The sequence below is a fragment of the Pomacea canaliculata genome, linkage group LG8 (genome assembly GCF_003073045.1).
Source record: "Pomacea canaliculata isolate SZHN2017 linkage group LG8, ASM307304v1, whole genome shotgun sequence".
Classification (NCBI taxonomy): Eukaryota; Metazoa; Mollusca; class Gastropoda; order Architaenioglossa; family Ampullariidae; genus Pomacea; species Pomacea canaliculata.
Window position 1 is genome coordinate 14249848 of NC_037597.1, and position 17632 is coordinate 14267479.

The window sequence follows — 17632 nt, forward strand, 5'->3', positions numbered from 1 at the left end:
CTTAGGATCGGTAGACAAAAGGTAGCTGCATCAAGCAACTTTTGAGCACTTGCACAACTTATGAATCGCATATTTGCAATTTTTTTTCTTCCATCCACCCATGCACCCACACACACACTCTTCCATAGAGGTATAAAGTTCCAACATGAAATTTTAAAAGGCGAAAGACATCAAAAGATGCATCAGAAAACACGTATTTAAGGCTTCCCTAATTACTGAATGTATTGGCAAGTCATCGTCTTGGCCACCCCATTATTCTCAATTCACAACAGTGTTCGTGACGTCACCTACGGACTGCCTGCTGGCGAGATAAGAATAGCTCGCTATTTCAGTCAGGCGACGGTAACCCAACACGTGAAGCAAGCTCTCTGCTGAAGTGTCCCGCCGGAAATGACGTCAGCCGCCATCAAAAGGCTAATCAAGTTCACTTAGCGTCAACCGCCATGGCTTAGCGTTATCGTCAGCGCACCCGAGAAGTTTGAACAAGGTGGATGAGGACATCGGGGTGGATGTGGTGGCGATGGTGATGGTGATGGCGGGGAGGAGGGAAAAGCAGGTTCTTACCCCGTTTACAGGTTTCTCCTTCTCGTCAGACAGGTGGTCCCTTCCAAGAGTTTGGCAGATTAGGCTAGCTGATTGCGTCGAGGATACTCTTTTGGAAAACAGGAAGACGGTTCATCTTTGAAGATTCTTAAAAAGGATGTGACCAATCTGGCTCTTGGGTGACGGCTGACAAACTTTCTTCTGGTAATCCAGTTTCACAGAGTTGGTCTACATCGATGCTACAATAAAACAAAAAGTTGGCCGGTTCAGAAGTAAGCTTTAAAACAAACTCTCAAGATCTTCATAATTTGTTCACAAGAATACATTTCTTACTTATTTTTTTTATTTTTATCTCCCTTCCCACACATGACAAACGTATCCATGCTTTTCCCGCCAAACTACTCCAGTCACTGTCATCTCAAATCAAGTCAGTCGGTGAACTACAATGGAGAAATTGAGCGCTTTTGTATTACGTAAGAAACTGTCTTTAAATATGTTCATTTATCTACGTCATATACGAGTCTGGTACAAGAAAAGAATTCAACTGCTGTATTCGAACACGTGACATTCTTATGTTATACAAAAGAGCTTGATGTAGATGATCACACTATTACCTACTTGCATCGTTCATTAATACATTTGTGTATACATAAATAAACAGATGTATACTATGAAAAAGCATAAATACGTACAGAACGGCGCTATGTTGTTGTCCGTTGCCCAAGACGTCATCAGGCATGTTCATGGGATGCGCTGACGTCAGCGACGGCGACTGACGTATGCATGTGGTCTTGGCATTGAGCTAGTGGGCTCGCCGCATTCTTGGCGAGAAACCCCCGAGAACCGGCGGTGGGTTCTTTTGCGCATCGATTAACACCGCGGCAGTCGTGGCGCCATGTCGAGGTACATGTAGTCTTCGAAACATCGGCGGCTGTGACATCAAGCGCCGGCATGTGCAGTCCAAAGGGCAGGGGCGTGGCGGTTGTGCTTCTGCATCTCGGATTCCAAACCGCCAGGCTTTAATCTTTCGCCTTCCATTCCTCACTGCCTGCACATCCGTATCAAGCAACGTCACACGGGCACTGCCTAACCTTTGGTCCCTTACCAGTTAACCCTACCTCCTGCTCTCTCTCTCTTCACCCCCTCTTCCTCCTATCTCTCTCTTTGTGCAGTCGGTTTAAATATTTCTAGACTCGAAACATAATGTGATGGCAAGGCTGGATGTTTAAAGTCTCACCCGAGGGCAAAGTTGTTTTCAGGGCACAAGGGACACTGCATGATACTTGCTATACCTCCCTTTTTACCTAGACTAAGAGAGAAAGGTAAGAATATCTTTTCCAAGTGATATACAACGATAGTCTTAGTAACTATGTTTAGTTCACAAAATAAGCAAAGAAGTATCCCAGAGAAAATCTCTGTGGGTGCAGAAGGGACAATATACACATTGCATTGTTCATCGTAAAGAAGTAATAATAACAACAACAACAACAACAACAACAAGAGGCTTTCGTCCATCGCGAGTTTCACCCGTGGCAAGAGGTCGCAGACTATAACGCATCGTCACAAGAGTACACTGGCTGTTATGGCAAAGCTTCATCCTCATGTTCTAGGCCTTCAGTGTTTGTCTTAAAGTTAATCCTAATAATAAAGTTTTCCCGCATTTGCTTTTTTTAAAAAAAAAAAGACCTGGATGTATTCATATGTTAAACTAGCAACAACTGCGTGGCTCAATAAAATCAAGCAACTTGGCGAGCACAGTCTTGTGTTTTCTTCCAGCTGGTCTTTAAAGAGGGATGGAGGAGTGGGGTGAGATGGGGTTGGAAAGACGGAAGAGAGATGGTTTCACCGCATCACACACACGCGCGCGCGCATGTAGATGGGTGAGTAAGTCGAGTGTCCATCGATCAGACGCTGTCCATGTATCATTCATGTCTTGCCCGCGGCCTCAACACAAGGTGCCCTGGCACCTGGGACCGTCTTGGGGACTGGGTGGTGGGGCTGTGGGGCAGAGTGGGGCCCTGGCTAATTCTTTACATAACGGGCTTGCAGTTCTGCAAGTGGCACAGAAATGCCACGACCCGGGGGACCGCTGTACACAACCACCGCTGTCCGATATGTCGGAGCTTGGTGCACTGTCACTTCTGTTTTTGAATTGGGTTACTTGTCAATGTAGCACTTTGTCCTCAGAGAATGATATGTTACAATATTGGTATTATTTTGTTATCTAGCTCTTTCACGTCCACGTCTTCTCTAGCCACCAGGAACTACTGGCGCCCTTCTCTTTCTATTGAGTTTGTCTTCACTGCATGGCGACCGTCAAGTTTCTTTATTTCTCTTCTTGTTCACTAAGACACAAAGACGAACATCCTGGTTAGTTTGATGTTTATGCTTCTTCTTTTCTGTTCCTCTTTGCCTGACGTTTACTCTCTTTCTTTTGCTGGTTACTTTTATTTCTCTCTCCTCCCTCTCTCTCACTCTTTCTCTCACACCCTGGATTCTCTCCCTTTTTGTATTTGTCTGCGGTGTGGAGGATGAATGGCGTGCATGCTCAGTGACAATGACAATGGTAATGCTTTATTCATCCTTGCGGAAATTAAACGCCATCAGAAATCGCCATTTCAACACAGTGTCAATCAAATCTCCACTCCACCCCGTGAGAGTGAGAGAGGGAGAGAAAGAAAAACAGAGATGCGCGCAATATTCTCTTCTCAATCTATAGGTACCCAACAACATAATTGGTGCACTTGTCTGAACTATGGATCGAATTCACTCATCTTCAAGACAGTACCGATACAGTCTGCTTGCACTGGCCTACTGAAATCGTTTGTTCACAACCCACTGATCATAAATTCACACACTGCTCATTACAATGTTTTTACTCGGGCTATCGAGCCGTCTTAACACATCGAATATGTGACGATGTTTGGCAAAGTCTCTGGCAAAGCTTCATGTAAACATTTAGTCAACATTGTCACATGTTCGACAAAGTAACAATTTCGACGATACTGCTGACGCGGGAAAAAGTAGCAGATTTTGAGGTATTTCTTTGGCCCACCAACAGCAGCAGCAGCAGCAGCAGCAGCAGCAACAACAACAACAACAACAACAACAACAAATTGTTTTCTATTTGATTCTTACAACACCGATTAACAATTAACAAGCCAAAATCTCTTCATCACTTTCTTCTTCGGCAATGTGTGCCATCAGAGGGGGTGGATGGGGTGGATGGGGCGGAAATGTCTGGGGGAAGAAAACAAGACCGTCTGTCGTACAGAATGGATTTAAAATTAAAAAGTTTTAAGCCTCTTGTCTAGGTTTCCGGATTTACTTTTTTTCCAGGACTCAGTCGAACAGACATGAGTGTGGCATTTTCCTTCTTAGTGGCGTTCCTTAAATATTGACTTTACTCTCACTTCGCCATTGTGCCCCCGTCGAGAGGCTGTAACTAAAAGTGGGTTCTTTGCTAATTCAGCAGCGTGCTGCCGAAAATAACTCGTCAAAACATGCTCCGTTAGTCAAGCGTCGCTATTTATGGCTCTTTCTCATGGCAGAAAGAAAAGAAAAAAAAAACGAACATGATAGACATATGTTAGTCTGTGTGTGTGCGCTCGCCCACGTGCATAAATAGGTATCCCATTACCAGTATCTACACACAGCTTTGTACATGCATGCCCGCAAGTCAAGCGGACAGACAGCTCACAAAGTATTCGCATCGAAGGAAAACACAATTTGGCGATGATTCAACGATGTAAGAAAGCATTGTGATTGTGAGGCTTCGCGGCCATGTGTCAGATTCTGGCAAAATGGTTCAACGGAGCCAGTGCACCCGACTGGGTGGAAGACGCAGTATGAGCATGGACGTGTACAGGTGGACTGCTGTCTGTCTGCCAAGACCAACGCTTAGCCTCTTGCGAAGTTCTCCGCTGTTAGTCTCGGCGAGCCGTAACAAAGAATGGGACTAAACCGGAAGCTTTGTCGTCTAATGCCTCGTTTTAGTAGTTAACTGGAAAAAAAATCGTCTGCCAGCAGTCCAGTTATACAAGTTCGTGTTATAAGGGAGGACAACAACGGCAGAGGGGGTTTGGAACTTCCTTCTCCTGGCCACCGAGGAGTGAAGGAGCGAACATGAGCTGGCAGCCCCACGTATCTGACAGATTTAGGAGAAGGCTTCAACCTGCTGGCTATCTAACCCTGACTGAATTGAAATATAGTTACAAATTCTGCTAACGATGTCGTAATCTCGCAGCCAGAAAGCTATCGGAGAGACACAACACTCGGCTGCAATGTTCCGGAGAGATTATTAGCTAGAAGGGAATTCTTTCTCAGCCTCGTGTGATGACGTGTCTTTTATTTTTTCTTATTGAGTTGTCTACCAGCGAGGACCTGTCACAGTTCCTCGATCTTTATAATTCATAGGAGAGAACGTGTAGTCAGGAAAGGTATTTTGAGCATTGTATTGTTTGACTGGAGCGCAGGTTAGGACTTGTAGGGTGTTCATGAACCCTGTTAAGGGTGTTTGAGAAACTGAACAATTGAGTCCACTGGTGAAGATTGAAATGTTTTATATTTTTAAGGCAAACTTACATAAAAAGAAAATAACACACACACACACACCACAAATTTATAATTTCAGATACACATGCAAACACACACATGCATGTACGCACACAAAATAATATTTCAATAAACGCGCGCGCGCATTCACACACATACACATACATATGCAAGGTTTATTGGCACGCACGCACACAAACGAACATATACACAAATCTATTCAAATTTTTCCTTGGCTTTGTCCATCACAACCGAAACAAAACCTCTCTAGAGACTGAATGAACGGCGAGTAGAAATGTGATACCGCTTTGCTCGGGACTTCTTGTCAGACAACAATTTACCAAAATCGCATTTTGAAATATTAGACAGTATGCAGGTTGTAAAGAGCGGACTTTCACAGTCTACTGACAGGAGAATTTAGAAACAAAATACTTTGAGCTTAGCACATATGTTCACTCCTGAATGTCAGAAAGCATGCTAAAATGCCAGTAAGATACAATCGAAATCAATAGAACAATGTACATCACAAAACAACTGTTCATCAAGTGATTTCTTAAAATGTCAGATGTCTACTCAACATGTCTGCGTGCACGAAAGCCGGAGACAAAGCACGTTTTAAAGTACTTTAAACAGTTAAATTGTAATCTTATCTGCAGCAGAAAATATTTCATGATATCATGCTCTACCTCTGGTTGGTATTTTTTTTCACTTTTGACAGACTTTACGACAGCAGACAAAACATGTGCCAGTCTCCCCCTCCCAGCTTCCCTCTCTCCACCACAACGGATTCCACCCCAACCCCATGACGGTAATTGTTCTAATCCTGGCTACAAATGCAAGAACAAGAAGGACAGAAAAAAGTCTGGTCATAAAATGCTTCGATTCGAATAAAATGGCTGATCCTGCTATTGATTTGCCGTGCGGTGGTGCACTCAAAAGGTGATTTCCACAAAGCTTAGAAGAGAACTAGAACAAGCTTGCGAGCAGACTAGGAGGGTCTTTGCACGAAAATCTTAAAAAAATTTTCAAGAGTTCTACTTATTTGCTCAGTCTTACAGTCTGTCTCAAATACTGCGTGCAGCCTGATGGTCGGATGTGTATTCTCCAGACTAGTTACCTAACGCAGGCAACGTTCTAATATACGCAGGCAACGTTCTAATATACGCAGGCAACGTTCTAACATACGCAGGCAACGTTCTAATATACGCAGGCAACGTTCTAACATACGCAGGCAACGTTCTAATATACGCAGGCAACGTTCTAACATACGCAGGCAACGTTCTAATATACGCAGGCAACATTCTAACATACGCAGGCAACGTTCTAACATACGCAGGCAACGTTCTAATATACGCAGGCAACGTTCTAATATACGCTCGGGAAACGAGGTTTTAAAGTCTGTCATCTTCCTTTCAACGGCGCTAAGACTTTTTATTTATTTGTCCACTGTAAGGTTAACTCTGGATCTTGATTCGATGAAATCATCGATCAACAAGCAGATATATATCTGAAACAGCAGACATTAACAGTGAAATCGCGAACACCATCTTGCGATAGGTCTTCAAACACAAGCACGGTGACCTGACCCTACCATTGCTTCCGGGGGTCGAGCGGCGGGATTGACAGAGCTGAGAAGTCAACTGCTGTAAATCTAATGGCACCGTCTATGAAGCCGACATTAAGGAAAGAAAATCATGATAATGTATCGACTGACACCATGTAGTGGAATCGATTCCCTCAAGCTGACATGTTAAATCAAGCCCTCAAACAGTAATTATGCTTTGTTCAAACCCCTTGTTCCAAGCCACGTGGATTTTTCTTCAGGTGTGCTGCTTTCTTGGAGTCCATAACCGATTTGTTTGAACTCATAGCTAGGACCAGCAAAATTCTAGTTTCGGGTTCAATGCTCTGATTCAGAGGCAGGCATTTAATGCTTTTGTCTGTCTACAGCTGTATAAATCTTCTCTTTTCCTTCTTCTCTAATTCATTTTCAAATTTATTAAAAATTCTCCCTGCAAAGCCATGTTTAGCGAGCAAATAGGCACGCGCCAAGAAAGATAAGGTTGCGCTGCAAACCTGCAGTGAGCTGAATATTTCTAATTAACCGGTGAATAGCTTTTGTTTGCTTGGTTTTTAAACCGGATCTGCTGATGGTTTTGACTGATTTATAGAAACCGTCCCAAAGCTTTCGGGCATACCACGTGTCACGGAAGATTAATACATGTAAAACTAATTAATGGTTCATTAATAGTTAGGAAATATAGATAACGATGCTGAAAGTGCCTTTGGAATAGAATTTGGCAAAAATTACAGAACACCACCCATTGGCTGGTTGTCTCTCTTTCCCCCATCCTAGTCTATACATGTAAGATAAATAGTGTGTATGTGAGAACCTTGTCCTTTGGAATGTAGCTTGATTGTGTATATTTAGATGCAGATGTGTATACATATATAAAAATATACATTTGTCTATAGATTGGTTTTCAACATTATGTTTTGTATTGCAAATATGATTGTCCCCATGTCATAATGACCATGAATCATTTGCATTAACTATGTCATGTCATGTCTCTCTCTCGTCTCATGTTTCTCTGACTCGATCCTCAACAATTACACCAACGCCATACCGCCGCCAGCTTGCTTGTCGCAGGAAGAAAGTCTTCGATGTTCACTCCAGTCTTTTAGTTCTTTATCTTAAAACACATCACACCAACCAGGAAAGCCTAAAAGAAAACTACATAATTTTTTTACGACTGGCATTACTGGCAATGCTCCACATTTGGAAGAAAAGACGAGCACATTTGCTTCACATCATCTTTCTTGTCAGAGGTAACATCATTATGCTCCTGTCTAGTAAGACAGCAAGAGAAAAAAATATATATAAACATAAAAGAAAAAAGAAACATCAAAAGCAGAACACAGGCTGTTATTTTGGTGGAAAATTCATTGCTTGCCCTCCTCTGTTGCTCTGATTCTGCATGGAAGCAGGAATAGCAATCGGTGGAAGTCCCAGAGAAGCTAATGGTTGGCGTGGACTGGGTTTTTCGGGGGTCGTGGACGAGGTCGGCAAGGTGCCGGCGACGAGTGCTGCAAAATTTTGCTGCAGCTGCTGCAGGCCGGTCTCCAGGCTGTTGACCCTGGTGTGCGTCTGGTTGAGTTCGCGCTGCACGTCGCTCAGTTGCCGCTCCAGCTTCCCGATCTTCTTGATGCGATCGTTCAGCTTGTTCTCCAGCTCCCCGACCAGCTGCTGCAGCTTCTTGTTCTCGTTCTGCAGAGGGAAAGAGAAGAGGGCCTGTCATTTCTAGGGATGGAGAGACAGAACACATATTTTATGGACTGAGAACAGAGATAACAATCGAGAGAGAAGTGATGGAGATAAGGAGCATCCTTCTGATGAGAAAGGGGGAGAGAATACAAGAACACGTCAGTTCTAGAGAACAGATGTCTGTTCTAGAGTAAAAGTGCATCAAAACATCAGAGGCAAGCACAACCGACCAAACATCAGCTGTTGGAATGAAACTATCTTTCTTGTGCCCCCATACAAAGGACTTTCTCAAACATGAAACATGAAACTCAGATTTTACCGCTCTTCCATAAATATGGTACCAGATCCATCGACGAAGCAAAAAATGTCTGTACATAATTTTTTTAATTCCCATTCGTGCATTTCCCCTTAATGTTTATGACTGTGTGTTTAGCAGCCTTACAACAACTTAATTAATGGTGGAGAGGATGTGTACAAAGTGTAAAGAAAGATAACTCCAGGGACTGTGGGTATGATTTCACGCAAAGAAGAGTGGTGGAGGCTGAAGACAAGAGACTAAACCGGAAGTGATACCTCTAGTCGGTCAATTTTATGTCTGTCTGCAGTGGACTGGTTGGTCAGTGTCTCCACTTTCTTCTGCGTGTCCTGCAACTCTTTGTTTCGCGTCTCCAGGGTAACCATGGCTTCCTGCAGCTGTTTGCGCAGCTCTGCAATCTCCTGTCGAGACTGTTCCAGCTCTTTCTGCAGGTGAAAAAAACAAACAAAAAAACAAGATAAAACAAGAAGAAAGAGATCCGTAGTGTAATGGATTTCCTTGCAACTAACGGGCAGCGCACATCTTAACGCTTTCATCTATCGGAGTCTCACCTTTCCTTACCGGATCTCACTCTGCCTCCCATCATACCCCATTATCTAATGTGGGAGGTTGGCAAGTTGGTTATGAACTATCCAGTTTTCTGATGTGCAGATTTTATTGTCTTTGTTTCTTGCGGACAAGGGGGTATTATAGAATCTGCTAATGAGTAATGAAGACAGGACTACATTGTATCACTCGTGTATGTGCCAATCCTACAGTCCATAGTTCCATCCCTAAGTTCGCATTTTCTTGAAGAATCTGAAGCTACTTCATTTATGCGCAGGCAGACATTCACACATTTGCATACCTTCTGCTGCTGTCGCTTTTCGGAGTCCATCCTCTGCAGTCCGATGAGGTTCTCGAGCTCCTCCAACCGCAGCTCCATGTCCTCCACCTTCCGCAACAGACCTTGCACGTCCGGTGCCCGCACTGCATGCTTCCACAGAGTCTGTGCACACACCACAACACAGCAACAAATACCCATGACAATCCTGAACAAATCATCTAGCAAGATTTCTGTCAGAATTCTTTGACATTTACTTTTCATATGTTGTTTATATCTGTCCTATGCTACTACCGCTGTAGTCCTAGTTCACAGTAGAATGCTTTGGCAATAAAGCTGATTTGATTTATTTAATTTAATTTCTTTCTTTCTTCTCCTCCTCACCTTTTTCTTCTTTTTATATCTTCTTCGCTGTTCTTTCTTCGAGTATTTTCTGTATCAATAAATCGCTTTTTTCATAGGTCACAATAATGCTCAGTAAATATTGCGGAGTTGCATGTTTTTCTGCATGACCAGCGGGGTAGAGAAGAAATGAAGGGAAACCATGGCTAATGGCGCTCAGACAGGAAAATCAATTTTAAAAGTCAAAGTAACATTATTCTCCCACGCTGTAAGCTGCGGCTGCCAGATATCTTAATGTCTCATGTGTCTTGCTGAACCATCTCACTCAAGCAATCTTTTTGAAAAAAAAAAGTTGAAAGGAAAGCACAGAAAAATTCCTTAATATTTACAATGTGACCACTGTTGTTTACAAACTTACAATCATACAACAATGTTGTCCAAAATAGCTTCTCCTCCCTCTCTCTCTCTCTCACTCTATCTTTCTCTCTTCTGTCTGCCTCCATAGCTAAGAAAGCACTTGTCTACTAAACTCTTGTGAATGTGAAATGTGTGTACAGAAAGGTGTGTCATCACGTGATTGATATGTACACAAGTACTAACTCCTCCACCCCCTCCAACAACCCCTACCTTTGCATCTGTGTCGTCGCTGTCGCTGTCCAACGCCCGCCGCTTGGGCTGCTGACCACGTGACTTGTTGGACATGGTGGGGTTATGGGTCATCGCTATGGGGCTAGCTCCGTCGGAGGAAGAGCGGCGGGTGATGTCAGGTAGTCCGTGCAGCATGGAAAAAACCTGTGTTCAGAAACAAAAATCAAGAGCATCAGACTCGAATATGAAATAATGGACACATTACTTTTATCTATGTAAACAGTGAAACAGAAATAAATTGGAGCTGTTACTGATGGCGAGAAAACAGGAAAGCATCTCTGTGGAAAGTGTAAACAATGGTCTTCTAGCTTTTGATAACAAGGCGATGGCACAATGTATGTGTTAGCCTGATGAGACTGCGAGTAGTCCTGTGGTCACTACATTCAATCTTGACAAGAAAGATCGTGTGACAGATTGATGGATAGATTAGAAGAAGGAAAAAAAAAAAAAAGAAAACTACACCAATAAACTTGGTGGGCGCAAGGGACAGTTTCCCATTTTCTCATTACACGAGATTCTAACCTTTAACATTTTCATTTAACTCCCAGAAATCGTTTTTGATAGGATTGATGATGTAGGATCCACTTCATCCACTTTCTCAAATGTATCCGGGAACAATGTCACTTAACATAGTCATGGCCTGTCACTCGTGTGTAAAATTAAATTAAAATATAAATGCATATCAAAGTAGTATTTCTGCTGGTGGCGGCAATTTTTTCCTAATACATCTAGCTAAGGCAGAATCATAAAATATTTATTACTTAGCTGTCCCTTTTTTATTTGTGTGTGTGTGAGAGCGAACGCTAATCAAAGTGAGTTCAGCTCACTCGCTCAGGTTCCACTTAGCTCCCCAGTGAACGCCAGTTGATTGCTGACAACCATGGACAACATTAACAGATCTTTGTTGCATCTGATTATTTTACATAATTAAATTAGTTGTTATTTTGGGGTCATTGTCCATTTAGCGGAGGTTATTCTATATCACTAGGGGAGAGGGGTATCCGTTGATATATGTTAATTGTTTGGCTTTGTCAGCGTGTGTGGTGTCTAGATACGTTTGCGCCTTTGTTGCATTATAATGTTTATAGATATATATAGATATATTGCATTGTGTTATAGGTAACATCATTTCAAGACAAGCTTTCAAAAAACACTAAAGACATCTATTTGAGTAATATCTTAACAAGATAATTTATTCCACTGCTTTCACTTGATGTGCTATCCTGATGGTGTTTATGTGTGTGTGTGTGCATGTTAGACGTATAAATTGTACAAATTAGCATTAGTTTAATTAAAATTAGCTTTTTGTGTACAATAGTTATTAATGAAAAGCTTATCATTTTATTTTTCTTGTCAAGTAAAATAACACACCGACCACATTAGGTGAGTCGGGTCTACCCTTGACAAGAACACAGCGCTCAAGAAATACTCCATTGCTACACCAGTCATAAGTGATTCACTGAACAGTGGTTGTTGGCATATCTTTATGTTAGGTTTGCAGAGTTTGCTATCCTCTATAATCCACTTGAAAAGACTTTTTACTTAGACGTCTCTCCCACCCGGTCTACCTTGAAAGCAATTATCTCTTTGTCCCTCAGCTACTGTGTCAGCACGTGACGTCAGCATAAGTTAAATCAACCCTCGGTTTACTCGAGCTCTAACCCCAACAACACAGCCCTCCGCTCCTCTTATCGCCGCTAGTCATAGAGGTCAAAGGTGAACAGTTTTGAATCCTTCACAAAAAAACCGTTAGTTTGACCGTTTAAAATCACCAGGATGTCAGATCAGTTGTTGCCTTTAATCCTAGCAGCTGTTGCGGGCTAGGGACTGTCACAACGACTTAAACCACTGCAACCTGTCGGGGGATGACGTCATGTCTTCGGTCGTTAGTTGAGAGGAAAATGTTGACAACGACCTAACTGTCGAGTGTGTCTGCAAGAGAGTACCTGGGGGGACTGGGGAAGGGAGGAGGGGGAGTTGAGAGCTACACTAATGCGGGGCATGAAGACTAAACTCCTCATACTTTATGCACACTGCTGCTGAGAGCTTTTCCCCCGAGACAGACGGGTACAGGTGTGCTGTGCGGGTAGGCTCGTGCACTGCGAATGTCACAGGTGTTTCTGCAAGGTCTGAGCGATGTCAGGTTGATTGATCTGCACCCGCTGACCACCTTTGACTTCGTGCCGTTTGCTTTTTGATAACCACGTGACCCAATCACCGTTCTGCTCGTACGCCATTTTGTCGTCTGCTTTCTATTTGGGAAAGCAGAGTTCGCTTCTTCTGTTACTAAGCTTTGTTTTTCTTTGTTGTTGCGACACAGTGCAAGACACGAACACTTATTTTTAGGACTAATTTGTTAGCACCGTATCTCCTTGTGGAGGAAAAGCGACATTTAGTTTGATCTAACGGTTATTAAAGTGCTGACAAAGAGAACCAAGTGATGTCAGATACAATTGTCTGTCCACCTGGTTATTGTCTGTAAAACATAATCTTTATTTGTCGGATAATCATTCTATCATTTAGCTGTTTATCTACAAAATATTGTGAAGCTGTTTTACTCTTTTTTTCCCCTGTAGGTCTGCTTTCCCCCCGGTCTGTCAGTTTGAACTTTGAAAGTGAATAACTTTGAAGCTATATCATGATTGTTGTTGAATCTGCAGGTAACTAGAACCGTATTCAGCTTCGGTAAACTTGATACTGAATTCCGCTTCATGAAACAGTGGGCCGGCATTATTTCCTGAAAACAACCGTCTAACCCTGTCGTTCTAATCAAAGTAATAGCAAACACTAAGGGTATCCTTTTTTAAAAAAAAAAAAAAAATCTGCGCCCTAAACACAATAAACTACGGTTTGCTGCGTGGGGTTAGGCAGAGAAGTTTATGGCTGCCAGTGTTATCAAAATCTGTCTCCTGTTGTGACAGATGGTGGAAAACGAGCACAGGACCCCGTAAATATTCGAAATACAGATAAATATTTTGAAACATGAAGTCTTCGGGTACATGGAGGATCCTGGAGAAGCTCAGAATTTTCTGTTTTATGGTCGAACAGTGGAGGTCACTTCCGGCTTCAGGTAAAAAGGATCTGGCAGTGCTAAGAAATGTTGGAAGATTCAAATACACACGTCCTTGATTTTACATTGGGTCAGATAATATTTTGTTCCTTTTGTTTGTTTGTTTGTCTGTCTGTCCGTCTCAGGTGAATGTCTAAGAATGCTTACCTGTCAACGAGTCGCGAGACCTTTCACCGAGGGCGGCATACGAGAGACTCTGCTGCTGTGAGTGAGCGCTTGGCTTGTGGTCTTGGGTCGAGTCTTCGTCCGTAATCTACTATTGTGCTAGGGGCCACCTCGTACAGCAACAAATTTCTATGTGGTACTTGCTTGCTCCCCCCTAGACCCGATATACCACAGTGCCCTACCAACAGTAGCCTGGTCACGTGTCACCCCGACTACCTGCCTACCCGCCTTCCCCCTCTCCCAACACCACCGTTTCTTTTTCTGGTTCTGCCTAACACTCGTGATCTCTCTTGACCTTAGTTCAAGACTTGCAGCGTTTTCTTTCTTTCTGTTTTTTTTTTTTTTTTTTGCTCCCAATTATTTAATAAGAATCGTGTGTTGGAAAGTCCGGTTTCGGGGATAATAACTTAGAAGTAGCAATGTTGTTTGTAATTTATAGACGGACGGGTGCCACACTGAAGGACAGTTTAACTGCGAACTCGGGCTAATCCTTTACAATGCTCCGCAACTGTACTATAGACTGTAAATATTATAATTAAGCAATCATAGGTGCGCTCATGAAAGAGAAGGGAACAGGCAGACAGACACACTGGCAGTCGTAAGGAAAACAAAGACAGGGGCAAAGATATCAAAGATACGGGTTGCTTGAACCAATCAAAGAGACTGAGAGATTGATGGAATATTTGAGACAGACTGAGAAACACAGAGGCTCTGGTCAGATTAAGACAACGCAAACTAAACATTTTGCAGGTGATCAAGGTAAGTTTATCCCAGTTATTGCCCGGGAATTTGACAAACGGGAACTAGTGACAGATAATGGACTATTAGGGTATTACCTGCACACCTTCCTGGAGGTCTTTGGCTCAAATTGTCTTCACGGACTTGCGCAAAGGCTGTAGTAATACACTATAAATATCCCGGGGCTGACACTAGTGTCACAAGGCTAAAACACGGAGATACGTCATGGAGACTAATGTAGATAGGAACACCCGGGGTGGATGACAGATATGCTCATCTCCTATCCTGCGTAGTGTTTCTCGTTATTTTACGGAAATTCCAGATCCAGAGAACACTTCAAAGCATGCAACGAAACCGGTCTCCCTTTGTCTTCCTCTATTGTTACATTATTTCTTCACCTGAGAAGTAACAGAACTAGTCTAGAAATTTTGACCTTTTCTCAGAAAATAAGAACAGTTTGAATAGTAGGTAGCGTCTGTTTTTGTTTTGTTTTGTTTTGTTTTTTTGTTGTTTTGTTTTTGTTTTTGTTTTTTCTTTGTTGTTGTTGTTTTTGTTTGTTTGTTTGTTTTTTATTTCTTTTTTTTTTTGTTTTGTTTGTTTTTACTTTTGTTTTTTTTTCTTCTTCTTCTTCTTCTTCTTTTTTTTGTATTAGTTTGACAATCTATAAACACTTCTCTTCGCACCCAAAACCACGAGACACAGAATAGCTATCACATTTCTTTTTCATCCTTGACTCCCACAAGGTTGCAGGTCATCCGTCATTGCAAAATCAATGTCATTCATCTCTCCTGTAAATAATCCAACAGTGTGTTATTTTACCTTGTTTGAAGTACCAACACACACACACACACACACACACACACACACACACACACACACACACACACACACACACACACACACACACACACACACACACACACTTTTTTGGTTGCAAATTTACCCAAATTAAAATTATTAAGTTCAGGGTGGTTTGACAAATGACATAGTCTAGCGCCGCCTTAGTTCTCAGGTGGTAAACAAATATTTCTCATTTCGCGGAACTAAACACGTGTTATTAGAATAGTTGAGCAAAATCGACAGGCAGGCTACCAGAGCAAATGAGTTTCAACAGCTGCTCGTTCAACAATCCCTCCCTACCCTATCACCACTCCTTTTTACTGCATTTCCTGGAGGGCATCAACTAAGGACAGGTCTGGTTTGTGTCTGGATATGTTTATTGCTGATTACAGGCTCCATTCCGTGGAACTAACTATACAATATTCGGTTCCTAAACAATCGGCACACAACACTTTCCTTTGAGGCCTAATTTATGGCTAAATTAAAGCCACAATATAAAAAGGATCATACAGAATGTAAACAGCCAATTTTCAGTGCAGGAGAGTAGGATTGCCTTAAGCCCCCTTCAGACGATGCGAGTCAGTGGACAAAAGATTCTCTGGTAGAAAAGAACTTAAACCTGTCACTTGTTAACAATAAGTTTGTCTAAACTTGTCATAGTCGGATGAAGTTCTAATCACAAATACAAGGAGATGTTATAGGACAAACCTCTGTGACAATAAAAAGCTAGATAGTCCGTTTCATCCGCTCATAAAGTCGGGGTGTGTGAGATGAGCCTCACAGAGGCAGGTTTAAGTGGAGAAGCTTTCTGTTTTTTAGGCTTACCTCTAGAGATCAATCAAATATTTGTCCATAGTTGCAAAGGCACAGTATGTGACAGTGGCATGACTCCAGACTGCAGTGGCATAACCGAATTAGCGACACACATGACACCACAGACTAAGTGCTGTACCCCATAGAGTTCTCAATATACATTAATCAGTAACAAATGCGTGTCATAAATGTGATAATTGCAGCTCGCAAACACTCACACTAACTTTATTGCAATCAGAAAAAATACACCGAAATAACAGCATTCCTGTGTTGGTATCGATTAGAAACTGTCATATAAAAATAAAATAACAGGACATAATTTAGTTACTTGTATAGCTGTCATGAGAAAATAATAAAGAATAATATGAAGGCAAAAGTTATATATAACTGTACAGGAATCAATAACAAAACAGGACTTAATATAAAAGTATACAGTATTTTAAGGCATCAAATGAACTAGAATTATTGTAGCTAATTATATCATTGCAGACAATTAATATTTATGCCTTGTGTGTGTCTGTTGATGACGAGGGTTTAGTTTCTACTCGCTTCAACGCGTTTCATTGTAAGCCCTCTTGCTACCAGGGTGGGAGGTGAGTGGAGAACTCAAGGGTATCCACTTACCCAGTTACCCCACAGGGATTTACGGCTAACAGACTATACTGTTTAAGAATTTCAGCAATTCCAGGTCCGCCCATCCTTCCTTCATGCAATGACAAGGCGATTATCTGCTGTCTTTCTTGTTTTACAGAAAACCTTCGCCCGTCTTTCTTTCTTTCTCCCTCTAATGCTCTTTAATCATCCAGTGCTTGTTACAACATTAGCAACATGTAGTTAACAATCACAATTATTAAAGTAAAGGAAATTACTATCTCTGCTTCTCTCTGTCTGTCTGTCTGTTTCTTTGTCTCTAGTTTTGTTTTTTGTTTTTGATATGCTGTCTCTATTTTTGTTACTTTGTTTCTATATCTCTCTCTCTTTCAGTTTTGTTGTCTGTATCTTACTCTATCTATATTTCCCAGTCTTTGTCTATTTCTTCTGTTTCTTTCTCTCTTCTTCTCTGTTGCTCTCATTTTTGGACAAAATGTCAACCCGTGGATGTGTATCACCCCGTGTCTGCTCGTGTGCACCGATGCGTATTCTTTGACATTATATTTGTAGCAGCTCGTTATTCTGTGTTTAGTAGGAACTTCTATTATGTAATTCATAGTACTTTTATTATAAAAGTTTTTTATTATGTTTATTATGTTTATTTATGTTTTAAGTTTTATTATGTTTAATAGTGCTTGCTATTCTGTATTTTATTATCATCGTCGTCGTCGTCATCATCATCATCATTTGATTAGCTTCATTATCGTAGAACAATTCTCTCTCTTCTCCTGCTGTTATGTCTTGCGAAATTTCTCTCTATCAACCCTATATCTTCCATTCCTCCCACATCCGCGATTCCATTAATACCTCTTAGCCAGTGTCTTATTAATTGTTTCAGTTCCTTTCAGTGATACTCTAGTACAC

At 41.8% G+C, this 17632-nt stretch overlaps 1 protein-coding gene across 1 annotated transcript; it reads right to left on the minus strand.

Annotated features, from left to right (window-relative positions):
• Positions 1–7847: 7847 nt before the first annotated feature.
• On the minus strand, positions 7848–13997 carry LOC112571033 (putative leucine-rich repeat-containing protein DDB_G0290503). The gene is made up of 5 exons (XM_025249818.1): positions 13709–13997; positions 10471–10635; positions 9526–9666; positions 8936–9103; positions 7848–8365 (listed from the first exon to the last, which is right to left on the minus strand). The coding sequence occupies exons 2-5, from the start codon at positions 10624–10626 to the stop codon at positions 8024–8026; spliced, it is 807 nt and encodes a 268-aa protein (XP_025105603.1). The 5' UTR covers positions 10627–10635; positions 13709–13997; the 3' UTR covers positions 7848–8023.
• Positions 13998–17632: the final 3635 nt, after the last annotated feature.